Source organism: Chelonia mydas, chromosome 6, assembly GCF_015237465.2.
Source record: "Chelonia mydas isolate rCheMyd1 chromosome 6, rCheMyd1.pri.v2, whole genome shotgun sequence".
NCBI lineage: Eukaryota > Metazoa > Chordata > Testudines > Cheloniidae > Chelonia > Chelonia mydas.
The window spans coordinates 21,633,631-21,649,964 of record NC_051246.2 but is presented as its reverse complement, the minus strand read 5'-3'; the positions used below and the strand labels follow the sequence as shown (position 1 = coordinate 21,649,964).

General features: G+C 46.2%; 1 protein-coding gene across 3 annotated transcripts in view; it reads left to right on the top strand.

Annotated features, from left to right (window-relative positions):
- The window catches only part of IGHMBP2 (immunoglobulin mu DNA binding protein 2), a 77,899-nt gene that overhangs the window by 47,242 nt on the left and 14,323 nt on the right, over positions 1 to 16,334 (top strand). For all 3 annotated transcript variants that reach the window (XR_005225411.2, XM_043547912.1, XM_037899512.2), the window contains 2 exons: positions 7,740 to 7,922; positions 14,956 to 15,074. Coding sequence is in view for 2 of the 3 variants with exons in the window: in XM_043547912.1 (XP_043403847.1) it covers positions 7,740 to 7,922; positions 14,956 to 15,074 (302 nt within the window). In the remaining variant the exon portion in view is untranslated. The remainder of the gene's footprint in view (positions 1 to 7,739; positions 7,923 to 14,955; positions 15,075 to 16,334) is intronic.

Below are 16,334 nucleotides of genomic sequence, written 5' to 3'. Positions count from 1 at the left end.
ACTCTGGCTGCACAAAAGTGTGGGAGGTGAGACCCCTTTCTTATACCATGGCATGGGCTACCTGGACCTTGGCTCTGGGTGCAAAGGAGCAAGTGGGTGGGAAATGGGTAGAGGGTTTCCTCTACCCCCCACAACATGCCAGAGAGTAGAGCTTAGTTGGCTTAGAGATAGGTAGTAATTTGCTGCAGGGATAGCCCAGCAAATTATTACCCTGGGGGAGTATGGAGGGGGAATATGACTCCCAGAGTCACTGTTCCCTCCCTCTGCTGCTTCTGGGTTTACACAACAGTGCACTGTCCCTGAAGGGTTATGTCCTTGAGAAACAATCTAGTCGTATGCGTCCGAAACACTGCAATTCCTACAACTTCTTATGAGACTATTTCCCAATTTCGGGCCTGCTCCAAAGCCCACTGAAGTCAATGTAAAAAGCATCCCATTGACCTTTTTGGACTTTGGATGCGTGCCATGATGCATCTCATTGTCAGGACGCTTCCTGGTATTCATCCTAAACGTTTGCTTTTTTGTCAGGACGCTTCCTGATATTCATCCTAAACGTTTGCTTTTTCGTTTCATACCAGTCCATTACTCCTCATTATGCTTTTCAAATATTTGCAGATAATTATCATATCCCTTCCTGCTGGTGTTGCTCAGATAAACTTAGCCATATTTAGCTCTTCTAATCATTTGTCATAAATCAATCTGCATCTTTCTGCCACAGAGCTGCCTTGAAATCATCATAGTGTTGCAGCAGCAGTCTTCCTGCTCAGGTATATTATGTATTTGCATGTGGCATCCAAACAAATTTACTTCCATTTAATCACTGAATACCAAATATTGGGCCTTAACTTTCTGTGGCTAGCCACTACAGATCCCAACAATAAGCTGCACCACGTGTTTTATTGCAGTTGTACAGCTTATTCCTGCAGTGATTTAAAAGGAAAATGACTGTGGGGGAGGGAATCATTACAGTACAGTAAATAGCAGCCTATCTTCATAGCAGTTTCAGAAATCTCTTAGTGATACCGCACAACATAAAACAAAATGCCAAATGCATGAAACCGATGATACCGTGAGAGATCTAATCCTGTTGCATGGATATTGCTGTAGATGTGCAAAGAATGCCAAAGCATTTTACGGACATATGTGAGTTAAGCCCTCTTTATGTATGCAAGTGCTGTTACGAGATGGGGAAGCCAATGCCTAGAGAGGTTAAGTGACAAGCTCAGGCTTGCACAGTGAGAGTCAAGTGCTGAACCAGGAATCAAACCCAGATCTTTTGACTCCCTGTGCTGTGTCTTAGTGACAAGACCATCTGTACAAAAATAGCCAGAGAATGAAAATGTATTGGCTAAAAGCTTTTAATGGTACTTGGTTTTACAGATAATAGTACAAGATTGAAGAGAGGAAGTCATAGCTCCATCCTTTCATGAGTCCCAAAGTAGTGTCATTTTTTAAAATATAAATTTAATTCAATAACCTTATTTAATCCTGGAAATACTAACGATCCCTTTTATGGCCAGCCCAGAATGTGGCTGGGCAGCTGGGGGTGGAGTCACACGCTTGGGTAGGCCACGGCAGCCCTCCTTGGCTATGAAAGATACTAATCGTTCATTCAAAGAACTTCTTTCAAGTGCTAGCTGACGAGGGCTTGCCTGCAAAAGAGCAGCAGCAGGCAGCAGTGGCCTCTTTGGAGTGGAGAATGGACCGTTCTCATTGGCCTCTGCCATTCACAGAATGCCGTCGTCCAGCAGAACAGGACACCTGAGGACTGTACAGGTTATATCCCATCACCCTCTTCTGCGATGGGCTAGAGTACACATTGGGCAGTGCCCGAAAAATCACCCGGCAAGTCAGGTCAGGAAATAAAGGATAATTTAAACAACTGAACTGGCAGGGGACAGTTGAATAGGCCCAGACTATCAGGGCTTCACAGCTGAAATTTGGCTCAATAGTCTTCCTCCTCCAAACAGTATCATTGGCTCTTCAGTTACAGGAATAGTATAAGCAGTTGGGGCCTTACTTCTGTGTCTTAACCTCATGATGGCACCTCCAACAGCTAAGGACTGGATCCGTAGAAGCTCCTTTTCCCCCTCATCAGTGTTTCTTGCAACGGAGCAATATCACCAATATTACTCTCTGATCTTGTTAAAGTTATCCCTGCTTTTGTGCCCTCCCCATTCAATTGCTGTGATGCCCTCTCCGTGGGGCACCTTTGGAGGCAAATCGAAAGCTGCCCTGACAGTGCTTGCAGTGCACGTGTGCTCCAAAGACTTCTCTGGCTCCTGATTGGCTTCTAAGTGCAATTCGAGCCATGGATAGTCTGAAGAATCAATTTAAAAATGAAGGGATGATAAAAAGAGACATTTAACAGAATGAGGAAAATAAAAGTAAGTAAAAATGCCCGGGGGTGGGCGGGGGGGACACAGTTTTTATGTACCTCTCAAAAACTGGAACTAACAGAGCATGTGCCGGTCATCCTCTAGGCCACTTGGCTTGCATGTTGTATCACTTTCCTCCCCAAATAATGTTCTAACAGCAGGACGGCATTACTTTTCTACACAACCTTCCAACCAGTCTGTTCTGGATAGTGACTGGGTTATTTGTGTCACTATCCAGACTGTAGCTTTGCTGTGTTTTACACTAGCTTCACCGTGGGGAAACTGGGTTGGAGGAAGCTTCCTCACTCAGCAGTGCTGGAGACATGCTGGAACTCTGGAACTTTTTTTAGGAGTCAAACAGGTGGCTTGTGGTTCTTTAGGTACTTCCAGTGCTTGTGTTCTGGCACTTCTCAAGTGCTGTATTCACCTCCTGATCCTCCGTTGTGTGTGCTTTGAAAACTCCAGGAAGGGGAGCATATGGTTGCAAATCCCAGTCTTTTACTAAGGGACTGTTCCTAGTAAGAAATCATTTCATCTTCAATCAAGAAGAGTGCCACATTCTGGAAAGGCTCCAGTCTGTAGCCCTCTAAATCTAGTACCAGCCATCCAGAGAAGGATCAGTGACCAACTGAGCTGCAGCAAATATCTTTTGAAAGGCATCGGAAGTAAGGCTCCCAGAAAAGTGCATTGGAGGCCCAACACAGCCTGCGTTAGCCTAACACATCGATCTAAAACCCATCTCGTCTAAAACATTTTGAACTGTCCCCTGTTGCGTTTAGTTCCTTGATTAAATCCCTTCACAGGGACATGATATGTGGCTAACAGACGGGTATTGATGAATTAGTGGTGATCTGATTAAAGATGCAATTTAAAATGAGATTGCTTTCAGTAAAGTGACTCGGTTATGGACAGTGTACGACACTATTCCTCATAGGACATCCATGTTCTCAGGGACTTCCACATTAAATATGATCCACTGAGAAGTCAAAAGACCGAGACCAAGATAATAAAGTGGTTTTGTGTCCCTCAGTATTTCGATGCTGAGCTTGAGACATCTTAATGGGGCCCAATTTTCATAGAACAGGTGCTCAGTGTGTTTTAATCCCAGCCTTGATTTGGCAGGGAAATTCTGCAAGTGGATTCTGCAAATTCTGCAAGTCTTGCATCGTAATGTCTCTCTTTATATGCAAAGTATGATGAGTGCAATTTGACAGGGCACACAATGAGTTCCGTTGGGTTGGATGACTTTAGCTGTGCGTTTCCTGACTTCCTAGTTTTTAAGTGTGACCTTAACTTTGACTTTCTATGTGTGTTTTGAGAGAACTACATTTTTCCCCTAAAGACTTTTTGTCTTAAGTAACTGGTACTTATAACTTTAACTCCATGTATGCCTGGATTTGCTTCAGCAGCATCCCTGCATGGCCCATCAGGGCATGACTCATGCAGCCGCAGGCATCCAAGGTAGCGATGCTTTAGCCCTGTGGCCAAATCACACTTCAGTCCAGCCCCTTTCAGCGTGTTAAGGTTCAAAGAAAACCAAGAACAAAATACCACAGCTCAGAACAAGGTGGTCTGATGAACCTTTGGTGGGACCCTGCCCTTCTATTCAAGGCTTGTCTTCAAACAGTCCTTGTTTCCACCGATTCCCCAGAGGCGGGTTGTCCTGTCTAGCAGGAGGCTTGTCCAGCCAGTAAGCTAGCTCAGTCTCTGAGTGGCAACTAGGCTTCTCTCACATCCGAAGCAGAGCTCTGCTCTCCTTCCTGGTCAGCCCTGAGCTTGGTTAGGTTGCCTCCTTTTGAATCCCCGCTCCATCCCTGGCATTTGCTGTGGGCTCTCTTTAACCCTCTGATGGCCATTGTGGGGCTACCTGCCTTGGCACCCCTTGTTTCATGACTTTTTTGGAGTGGGACTCAACAACTGGAGAGACTAACTGGATGGTGAAATAATAACAAACGTTATTAACAGCTGAAAGATTTCTAAATTTATCCTCCTCATTAATACAACCCCCCCCCCCCCCCCCCCCCCGACACAGACACACACAACATACGCACCCCAGATGCACACAGACCAGCTGTATTGGCTACAGCTACACCCAGGGCTACAGACTCATTTTCACAAGCTTGAATTTCTTCAGCCCACCCTGCAGTTCTGCCCCTGCAGCCTGGTTCTGGCCCCCTAGTGGATACACAGGACCCTGGAAACAGTGTTGTGAATATCTGCATAGGGATTGTATTTCAGAGGAGAGGGCATGTTCTGTTACTTCGCCTGTGTTTTATGAGATGCCATTAAAAGAAATCCCTTAGAACATATCTTGCCTGGTATTAAAAAGAGAGGTTTTATTGCAAATACTCCATGGGGTCATCTTTAAACATGATCCTTGGTTCGCTTATTAGATTTGTGAAGAATTTTTCAACTGAGTGAGGGTAAAAGAGCCTCTTTGTTTGGAAAGACTTTAATCTGTTAACTTGTTACATGCAGTTGAACCTGTCAGTGATGTACCAAGAGGTATTTTTACATTGTTCGTCTGGAGCCGAGTGCCAAATCTCCTGAACCAGTGTGACTTGATTTGCCTGACCTGGCTAATGCAGCCAGCTGCTTCCCTAACATAGAACTAGAGTCCACGTCTCAATAAGTGGCTTGTTTTTCATTAGCAGTGGCAGATATTCAGAGGGCTGGCAGGCCCAGGGTGTTGGTAATGAGAATCAAGATAGTAAGTACAGTAAGCAAAAGGGGATTGCTCTCTGGCGGCCTGTGTGAAGCAAGTTGGTCTCAGTCCAGTTTCTAGTGGTCTGGTATCCACATCACAGTTAGCACTGATGACTGCCTTTGTTGATAGTGTGATTAGAAACTGCAAGGACTGAATGTGAATGGAACACAGCATCCTCTCACCCCTGGAGGTGGCCCTGCCATGGTAAGGTTGGGGTAGATTGGCTCAGCAGAGTAGAAAAGCTTAATTTCCTAATGCCAGACTTGTTATGTGAATAAACAGCAGACTCCAGGGCCTTTTTCTGATTGACACTACAACTCCTTAATCCTGCCAGAGCAAGGCAAAAAGGCCTTCTTATCAACCAGAATCAGGCCCTTCAGACTCCTGGGCTCTAAAACCAGCCCCTTTCATCAGCACTAAAATAATTGTATGTAAGGGATTGTCTGCAGTTGGAAATTGACCAGATTAGCTGTTCTGGAATAATTATTACAGAACAGGTTATTCTGGACACTCTCATTCCAAAATAAGAGTATCCACATGGGGGCTTATGGTGAAATAATTATCCTGCAATAGCTATTTCAGTAAATGTCCAAGTGTAACCAAGCTCGAACATATATCAAAATTAAACACAACACTCTGTAAACAAACGACTTGATTCAAATGACACCTGCATGTGGCTGGAGGGGATTATCTCAGTTCTCCCAGGTGATAATTATGCCTTTTACTTCTCACTAAGAGTTAATTGGCCCTACTGTTGCTAGGCCCAGAACAATCAATAGTGGAGTCTACCCAGATCAGAGTCTATCCAACTTGATTCTACTTGCCATAGGTCACTCACCCTAGGTTTTCTTTGTTGTTTATTGTTCAATCATCACTGCTTCTCTTCCTGCTTGCCTCAGGGCTGAGCTAACAATTTTCAGGACCGCAGCAGGGCAGAGAGGAAGATGGGGGATCAAGCTGTGAGTTACTTCCCCATTCATTTCTGCTCCTGGAAGGGAAGATCATTCCGGTTTAGTCGTTCCGTTTGTTCCTAAATCAACACCTGACCACAGAGCCCCAGTCCATGCCATGGTTTTGACTTATACTGAGTACCAAAACTTTTGCTTTTTCTTTGCTGGTTATTTACACAGGTTTGGTAATAAAATTACTACCTGGCCAGAAGGGTCTGTCTAGGTGTGTGTTCACTCACCATTTACCTTAGATGGGTGAAATGAGTGACTTCCATACCCACCTTTACTCTCCATCACAGCGTTCTGGTTTATGGAATTCAGAGCAATGAAAAAAACTTCTGTAGTTGATACATGTGTCAGAAGGAGTGGGCAAGCCCTGAAGCCATCCCATTGAAGGAGACTGAGGAGGTTGTCTCTACTGTTGGAAGGAGCTGAGCTGTGTTGTGGGCTTAGTCCTACAAACTCTGAAAGACCCAGTGGTGGAATTGCAGGGCAATGCATATCATCCCTTTGTCTGAGCTCTCTGTCAGCTGTAGCAAAGAAGTGTCAATTGTATGATACTGTAGTGTGAGGTGGAATATTCTCCTGGGTCCTGCCAGCAGTCAGAGTGTGCCATCTAACAGAACATTTCTTCCTTCCTTCCCCTGCCAAACTTTCCCTTTCCATCTATGGCTGCAAATGTTGATCATGGTAATAAAATGAGTGAGTCCTTTTTAAAATCCAGACACTGTATTTATCTCCGCCCTCCTGTGGCAGGGAGTTCCACATGTTAACCATTGATGATGTAAAGAAGTAGTTTCTTCATCTTGCTCTAAATATGTGGCCCTTTTAATTTCAAGGGGCTTCTCCTGATATTGTAATATGTGACAGGGCAAGAAGGAGAGTGTGGTCATATTTCACTGTAGACCCTTTCCTCATCAAGGAAGTGCTTCCTGAGTCTTCTCCTCTGCAGTTGTAATTAATCTGCAGTCTCTCATTTTATGTAAATCTTGCCATGTTTCTAACATGAGGTGACCAGACAGTACTACAAAAGAGGGCATGTATTATTGTTTCATTTAATTAAATATTTTCTGAATGATCTTCTGTCCCTTTGTTAATTGCACACTCCTTGTGTGTTTAAACAGCCGGGGCAGTGGCTTTACTGAGTTATCCACTATCGTTGTTGTTTATTTATTTAGTAGTGTTATTGTAGCATCTGGAAGACCCTGTCATGGGCCAGAACCCCATTGTGCTAGGCACTGTACAAGCACAGGGCAAAAAGCTTGTCCCTGCATCCAGGAATTTGCAGTCTAAGTATGGTGGCTCTAGATCTTTTCCAACAGCGTGCTGCAAGGTCAGAATGCATTACAGCAGAGAGGCAGACATAGATACTAGTTGTAGAACCCTGTAGAGTTACGCTTTGTGTAAGAGAATTTAAAATGAACAGTTAGAAAAAACAATCTGCATAGTGGAAGCCGTGGCTGGTTATAAAACAAGTATATACAGAGATAGTATGATCTATGGTTAGTGTTCGGGACTGGGTCTCTGGGTTCTAGAGGCTCTAATGGAGATCATGGCTCCTAATCTAATAATAATTTTTGAAAGTCAGACAGAAATGTGATGACTAAGTTGATGGCACCCCTTTAACAATCTTTAAACAACCTCCTTAATGGACTTTTCTCCTTGCCTGTTGAGTTTGTCTTGTTAATTGTTTTCCTGGTGCAGGGCTGCAGCAAAGGGTCTTTCTCTCACCTTAATGGAGCGTCTGATTCAGAAATTTGGCGAGAGCATAGTGAAGATGCTGACTGTGCAATACCGAATGCATCAGGCCATAATGCAGTGGGCCTCCACAGAAATGTACTGTGGCCGACTCTCAGCTCACCCTTCCGTGGCGCATCATTTACTGAAGTAAGTGACTTGGCTTTTTTTTTTTTTAACCTGGTGTCAGGGAGGAATGGACGTTGTCAGTTAATATTTATCAACCGTTAACAGTTTTCCGTCTGTCTGCGATATCCTTTTGCTATTTCTTTCCCATTTTGTTCTGATTTCATTTAGCAAACATTGATTTTGTTTTCCCTTGTGCAACCTACAGAATAGAAACCCACAGGGCTATGCTCTGTTTTGGTTTTTAAAAAATCCTCCTATGACTTGTTATACAGGAAGGCCTGATCTCCTGCCTCTCCAAGAAGAACTCCCCAGAACAGAGAGCTAAATATTGACTTAGCTATAACATCTGTAGCAATCTGTAAGTGGGTTTTCAAATCCAGCTCTGTTTATGAATCTGTGATTATCTGATGGCTATTGGTGGCCTATGCCAAATGACTTGTCTACAAGTAGGTATATTTTAGTCCTGATACTGATGACAGCATCCCTGGGAAGTGACTTTTAGAAGTTTCTGCCTATTGATATTTGAAAGTAACACTGTAGGACACTTTAATCATGTCTGCAGCATTCTCATGTATTCTGACTCTGGTTTGCTGCCTTTTCATTTTACTGTGCCCAGGTGCTAGTAAATGAGGATCAGATTAATAAAGTCCTGGCAGGTTTGGGGTGAGAGGGATACTGGAACCCTTTTTACAGACTGGTTGGGTGTATCCTGGTGAGATGCTAGAACCCATATATGTGAGGCTGGAGGGGAACCTAACCCTCAAAACTCTGATCTTGCCCTCATTAGCCACTCACCGAGCTTTGTCAAATTCGCACCACCCTACTTGCTGTTTCATATATCGGATTCTGTGTGAGGGTAGAAATTTCTGGGCTCTTGGAACCAAATAAGACAAGAGGTTTGCGAGATATGGAGGCTCAAGGGGAAGTGTGTCCCCCTCTTGAAACATCTTGAGTTGACTTGGAGGGAGGGGGTTGCTCAGCATATTGTCAAAAACGCCTTTGAGCAAGAAACACTGGCCAAGATTTTAAAAATGGGTAACCAAAATTAGGCTCTGAAATCAGTATTTAGGCACCTAAATAAGTATCCTGATTTTAAAAACTGTTACACCCGTAGCAGCACCCACTGACTTCAAAAGGAGCTGCTGAAAGGGGTTTAAAACGTCTGCAGCCATATATGAAACACCAAAGTGTACAGGATTGAAGATGTTCCTGGCTGTCAAGGTTCCTGACCCTACCACCAAGGTATCTGGTGTTTAAATGCCAACTCCTATGGTAAAATGATACTTGTGATAGATGTGTAGGGTGAGATTTGGCTTCAATGGGAGCGGAGTTAGGCCAAGGCTGAATGCTTTTGAAAATCTGCCCTGTACTGACGTTCTGTAGGGCAGTGGTTTTCAAACTTTTTTTCTGGTGATCCAGTTGAAGAAAATTGTGAAGGGCTTGGGGTAGGGGAGGGGGTCAGGACTCAGGGCTGAGGGTGCAGGCTCTGGGGTGGGGCCAGGGCTGAGGGGTTTGGGGTGCAGGAAGGGGCTCTGGGTTTGAGGGGGGTGCTCAGGGCTGGGGCAGGGGATTGAGGCACAGGGCTGGGGCATGGGCTTACCTCCAGCGGCTCCGGGTCAGCAGCGCAGCCGGGGTGCAGAGGCAGGCTTCGTGCCTGTCCTGGCACCACGGACCACGCTTCCTCCCGGAAGTGGCCAGCAGCAAGTCTGGCTCCTAGGCAGAGGTGAGCAAGCAGCTCCGCGTGGCTCTCACCTGCAGGCACCACCACCCTAGCTCCCATTGGCCGGGAACTGGCCAATGGGAGTGTGGAGCCGCTGCTCCGGTCGGGGGCAGCACACAGAGCCCCATTGTCCGTCCGTCCGTCCGTTCCCTCCCCCCACCCCCCCACCCCCGCCACCTGGGAGCTGGACCTGCTGCTGGACGCTTCCGGGGCGCAGCGCGGTGTCGGAACAGCTAGGGACTAGCCTGCCTTAGCCGGGCAGCACCGCCGACGGGACTTTTAACGGCCCAGTCGGCAGTGCTGACCAGAGCTGCCGCGACCCAGTGCCTTACATTCCGCGACCCAGTACTGGGTCGTGACCCGCAGTTTGAAAACCACTACTGTAGGGGGTGCCCTTCCATAGAAGCGCTAAGCATTTGACAGTATGGAGATAACGAGCTAAGATTCCATAAAAAACTTAGCTTTGCCCAGAGAGAAGTCTGTATTTCCTTAACAACCTTAGCTGTGCCCTCAGGGTAGAGTTTAGGTTGTTAGGGAGCCTTACTCTGTATTTCCGTATCTAATGCTTTTTTCAAAGTGTAAATTTGATTCAATTTTTTAAAATGGTAATTTACAAAAGTCAGAAACCAAGAAAATTAAAAATGTTTCCTCTTCCCCTTAAATGCTTGATATCTTTACAACCCTCACTATTCACCTGATTCTTCTGGCTGGGGATTTGACGTGCATTTTGGAGACTGCTTGCAAAGGTGATTCTCAGATCCCACAAGCTCCTCTGTTTTGCATGCTGGCACTGATCTGTCCGAGTCCAATTTTGCATTGATAAAGCGATTTGTGAGCATATCAGATATGTACATTAGGCAGCAGATAACAGATGAGGCTAACAGACTCCAGCTGTGACTGTTTCTTGGCCAGCGTGCATGAATCTGAGAAGAGCCTGCTGCTGTGAGTCAGGCATTGCAGCAAAACAGGAAAGCAGAAGGAATCCTGCAACATTTATGCTGCAATAATTAACTATCACCTACTTCTTCAAGCACAGCATAAATGGTAGGGCCAGCAGCCATGTGTGAATGCTCCAGAAAAGAACATTCCAAGCAGATTGCAGGAAGCCGTTCTTACTCAGAGGATAGTAAATGGAAGTAGCCTTCTGGGCAAGATTGACACTTCAGCCACTTGGGTCACTGAAGAAGTGGAAAGGATGCTGTCCTGGGAGAAGCAGTGCCCAATGCAGCCCTCTCTGTGGGAAGGTCTTGGTGGAGGCAGCTAAAACCTTTGGATATGTAGGGTCTCTTATCAAAGGGGGAGCTTGGTAGGTCCAGGCTCTGAGATCTGGACCATAAGCTCTGATGAAAACAATGCCAGATTATTTAAAGGGACCCTGCCAGTTGGAGTGCGGCCCCTTTAAAGTTGTCTTTGATTCTGATGCTGATTGGCGTCTTATGCAGGGATACTAACTTACGCAAACACGCCTTGTTCTCCCCTTCCATGTTTGTCTGTTTATTCACCTGTTGCATACTGTCAGAATCCTGGTTTGTGAGCTGTCTGGGGCAGCTCTTCATGTTACTTTTCTGTATAGTGTCTATCATGGGGTTGGGGGCCTGAACCCTGCTTGGGGTTCTTAGATGCTACTGCAATAGAAATAATGAACATGAATAATGACAGTAAAGCCCCATGAGACACCTAGCCAGATTTCAGTTAATGGGGGTTTTCAGTAAAATGGGGTTGTGCTATATCAAAAGGATACACTTTGCCTTCAACATCCCTTCATAGTCCTAGTATTTCTTAAGGACCAAACTCTTCTTTCCAAACTTCCTTTCAGACACTACCGGCAGGTGACAGCACACTTACGAAGCTGGAGCACTGGGCTATAAGAAACCCCCCTATCTCACTGTTAAATCTGTGAGGCCATAGTGCAGTATCGCCAACCCTCAGCATTCAATAATCATGAGCCAGTCTCTAAGAAATCCTGAGATTGGCTTAAAATCCTGAGATTTAAACAAGACGTACATCTTGGGTTCCTTTTATTAGCTGCCTGGTTTCTGAGTCTTTAGGGTGCCCTTTGGTCATGTTTTCAAGATTTTCTCTGCAACCACGAGGGCTTAGAAAATTTTTTTTTTTAAATGAAAGGTGCGATTCTCCCCTAATTACAAGAATCCAAGGGTGGGCATTTTAAGTGAAACACCAAATATTGTGAGTCCCCCATGACAAAATCACAAGAGTTGGCCACACTGGCTGTGCCTGAGAGGCACCTGACACCTGTGGTTATTGTGTCCAGCTAACTAGTCAGTAAACAAACAAGAAGTTGGGAAATGTTTCTTTCAAAGGAAGTGCAGGAGGCAGTAAAGCATTATACGTATTGCACCAGAACTGGGATTCCATCCAGCATTTGACTGCAGTGACTGTCCCGACTGTGATACTGACGGCAGGATTCTCTCCCTAAAACAGTAACACATGGCTGCATTTCAGGTTGCTTTGCAGCAGCCAGTGGGTTTACCTTCCCCCTTTGTATCTAAGGGGTTAGCGTTTAAATAAGCACCAGAAATTTTTCCAGGGTAACACCCTGTTCTGCTGAATGCTTTCCTCTCCCAAAGGAGCACGTTGTTTCTCTCCCCCAAAAGATGTATGCAGCTAATTATTCCTCTGAAATGAAGTTTCCAGATTAAGATTGTTCCTTATAATGAGACGTGCTGCAAGTACATTCTTTGGCCTCTAGGAGTTGTCAAAGAATCCGTGTCAACAGGATTGTCTGTATGGAGGAGACTCACCATGTTTGGTTCTAGACAAATCCTTCAGTGTGTAGGTAAGCAGGCTACCAGAATGAAGAATAGCAGGACAGATGTTAAAGGGATGGGAAGCTGCTTAGGGTTTGCATCAAGAAAAGGGGGATAAATCTGTCCTGCAGACCAAAGGGGAAGAAGTACTTCAGTGAGAAACTGGTTTGCTGCTGCTCAGAACTGGATCTGTGGAAAACATGGATGGTAATTACAATAATTAACTGTAAATATGGGGGATGAGTCACATTTTTATTAAAATCCAAATGCTGGACTGCAGCATGAAGCCCGAGCAGCTGTGCTTTGGGAAGGGAACCTCCGTGGCTGGGGGGGAAGAAATCTTCCTCTAGGTCTAAAAGCAGCAGTGGAGTGTCTTGGCAGGGCCCAGCGTGCTGTGGCTGGTAAATCCAGCTCGGCCCTCTCCCAGGGCGCCTAAACACCCTACGTGATCCCTTCAAGTGGGCACTAGACCAGTCCTGTGAGGGGCAGCCCTGAGCTTTAAATGATTGTCCGTGAGGCTGCTGTCTGTCTTTGTGCTGCTTCTTGCAAGGCAAGTGGAAACGTTGGCTGGAATTTTCATAGGGGTGTACAGGAGTCTGTTGTGTCGGTGTTCATTTATGTATGCGCACGTGCTACCCTGGGGATGTCTCTAGCTAGAAGATGAATGAGTGTCAGTCCAGAGAGGAGAGTTCTTTTGTTGTTGATGAAGCAAGTAATATCCGAAGAGAGCCCATTGAAAGCAAAGCAAACCAGTGGAATGCAAATGCAGACGGGCAAACTTACCGAGCTGGAAAATCATTCAAGTGTTTGGGACTGTGGTTAAGGCCCTGTCTTGCAAATCAGGAAACTTGGGATCAGTTCCTGGTTCTGCTATGGGTTTCCCTGGTTACTTTAGAAAGCCACTTCATTTCTCTAGGTGAAATCCTGGCCCACAGACTGCAGTGGGGTCAGGATTTCATCCTCTGTCCTAGTTCCCTATCTGTAAAATGGAGATAACCCTTCCTTTCTCCCACCTTTTGTGTCTCTTGTGTATTTTGCTTGTAAGCTGTTTGGGGCTGGGACTGTCTCCTGCTATGTGCGTGTACCCCTCTTAGCACGGTGAACTGCCAAACGGGGCTGGGGCCTCTCGGTGCTGCTGTAATAATAGCGACCTTGGCTTTGTTCCTGTGACATCTCAGTGATGATAGGATTGTACTGTAGGATCAGAGCCTTTGGACTTGCAAGTGTACTTGACTTGGAGCTGTCCAGCATTCTGCTGGTTTTCTACTCCAGCCCTTCCATCTCTTGGTCCATTCGCAGACTGTGAATTCAAGGAACAACTCTCTTCGGGAATAAAATGTAACTTTTTGATGTAGCTTCTTAGGATGCAGAAATGACATGAAACCAGAATCCCTGGCTAGTTACCTGGCTGGTGTGTTCTGACTCGACTGACATCACAGCTGTCAAATTGCTACGTCTTAGAACACTTTTAAAGTCTCTTCCTCCTTACGGTGCTAAAAGCTGCTGCGGAAAAAACCTATTTCTGTAGCTTTACTGTCTGACACTAGTGGAGTGAAATACTAACTCCCATGCTCTCTACTTAGGCTTGTATTAGAAATGATTGCAGTTCATAAAAAAGTAGTGTGTGGTTTTTACATAGTCACAAAGTTTTTAGGGCTGGCTGGCTAGCCCGGGCTTTGGGAAGAAGCAACTGCCCAGTGATGCCCATCACCCCTCCCATTGGGTGGCTGGGGAGAGGGGTTTAAGGGGCTGTTACGACGTAGTCCCTCTGACCAGTGTTCAGATCAGTTTTTCAGACACAAAGTTCTGCCACTGTTGAACTGCCACCATCTTGGAAATTGATATATGTCGTGGTCACAAGTCTGTCTTGCAGTGCGTTGCAATGACCATCATCTTGGTCAATACCAGGGGCTGAACGTGGGGACCCAAGAGCTAAAGGTACGAGCCTTTGCACTAGCTGAAGAGCCAGGCTCTCAAGCTGAAAGCTAGAGCAGACCCATGTCCTCTGTGAAACAGGCGCTGTCCAGGACATGAAACAGGCGCTGTCCAGGACATGTAACACACCCAATGGGTTACATAGGGTGATCCCGGAGCTGCAGCATTCGTCGCACTCTTAAAGTGATGCAATACACGGCAATTAGAGCCATGTCATTACAAGTGCAGCACGCCCAGAACATTGAGGAGTGGAGAAGGGGATCAGGGAGGCATTATATATCATAGGTGTGGAAAATGAAGTAGAGAGGTGAAGGGACTTGTGCAAGGCCATACAGCCGAGCTGAGATGAGAATGCAGGAGCTCCTGACTCCCAGTCCTGTGAGCATTCTTGTGCACCGTGTGACATACAGACCTGTTTGAACTTCCCCTCCAGAGTGGATGCCTCTGTTGGTCTATAACCTTGCCTGTAGTGGGTGCTATATAACGGTTTCTCTGTCTTACCCTTGAGACGAGAGTCTCTTTATTCGCCGTGTCAGGGGCGGAGGCGGGAGGCAGAATGTTTGATCTGCTGTCTGATGCTGCAGTGTTACTTCAGTGTTGTTAATTCACTCTTTTCCACATAACCCGTTAGGGACCTGCCGGGAGTTGCTTCTACAGAAGAAACTAGGATTCCATTGCTGCTTATAGATACAGCTGGCTGTGGCTTATTTGAGCTTGAAGTGGAAGATGAACAGTCTAAAGGGAATCAAGGTACTGTTGCTTCACAGGATGAAAGATTTGCTGACAGGAGTAGATTGTCCCAGATTCCCAGCCCTTTAGCTTGCAGCCACGCTGTCCATTCACCCGCTAAGTCATAGCACAGCTCGGAGGAGAGTTCAGATAACACCGGATAACTTTCTATCAGCGGAAGTTGGAGGGTTACTGAGCGGATGATATTGAAAAACAAGATACTGGCTTTTACAGGGATACAGAGACCGGTCAGCTGGCAAGGACTGCCAGTAACTATGTGGTGGTGTCTCCTGTGGATGGGGTTAGTCCTGTTTCTTTAAAATGCTGGAAAGAGCAAAGCAATAAGATATAGTACGTCAGATGGAGGGAATGCCGGGGGCTGCTGAAGGATATTTATAGTGGCTGATCAGCCAGCCCTGCCACATCCCAAAGAGCTACCTACGGACCCCGACAGAGCTGGGCTCAGTGGTGCACAGGGATAATTGCCCCTCCCCATGAGCTCTTGCATCCTCCCCACCCAAGAGTTTTGCTGTGCAGGGGTCAGGATTTGAGCCGCAGAGCGCGGTGGAACTTGACGTTCTTGGGCTGCCCCGTGTGCTGGGACTGAGAGCAGCAGCCACCTTCATGCCATTAACAGCCTTACTTTAAAAGGATAAATGCCTCCTGTCAGCTCCCTCTCCCTTTTGGACGTAAAATGCCAGGGGGGTGGCACCCTGCCATGGAGAGAGGGCAGCAGGAACAGTGATATCAGCATGGGCTTTCATAGACAGTGACAAACCTCTTTATTACTTGGTTACCAATTCAGGGAGTGGAGCCTAATCAAATGGGTCACACCGTTTATTACCCGCTCTTCCCATCATTATGAGATTCATTTCCTTAAGTGCATGGCAGTGACTGTTTCCTAGGCGAATCGGTTGTGTACAGCCCTTGTCCTCTGGAGTTAAGGCCTGCATCAATTCCTTTCCAGTGCTTTCTGATACCTCCTTTCCCGTCTGTGATCATCTCTCCCCGTCCTCTTCATCTTCATCTCTTTACCGCAGACCCAACCGCGCACCCAGAGTGAGAGCTGAGTCCTCTGAATCCATTTCTTCTCTCCTCTGCTTTAGTCCAGATCCAACCAGGACTCAGGAGTCCTGAGGCCCCCATCCTGCTAGGCACTGTACATACCCACGATGAATAGCCAGTCCCTGCCCCAGAGAGCTTATTATGATTTGGAACCACTTCTCCTCTCGTGCTGGAGCCGCTTCTGTAAGTGCAGCTCCTGCCCTCCTCTCAGAAGGG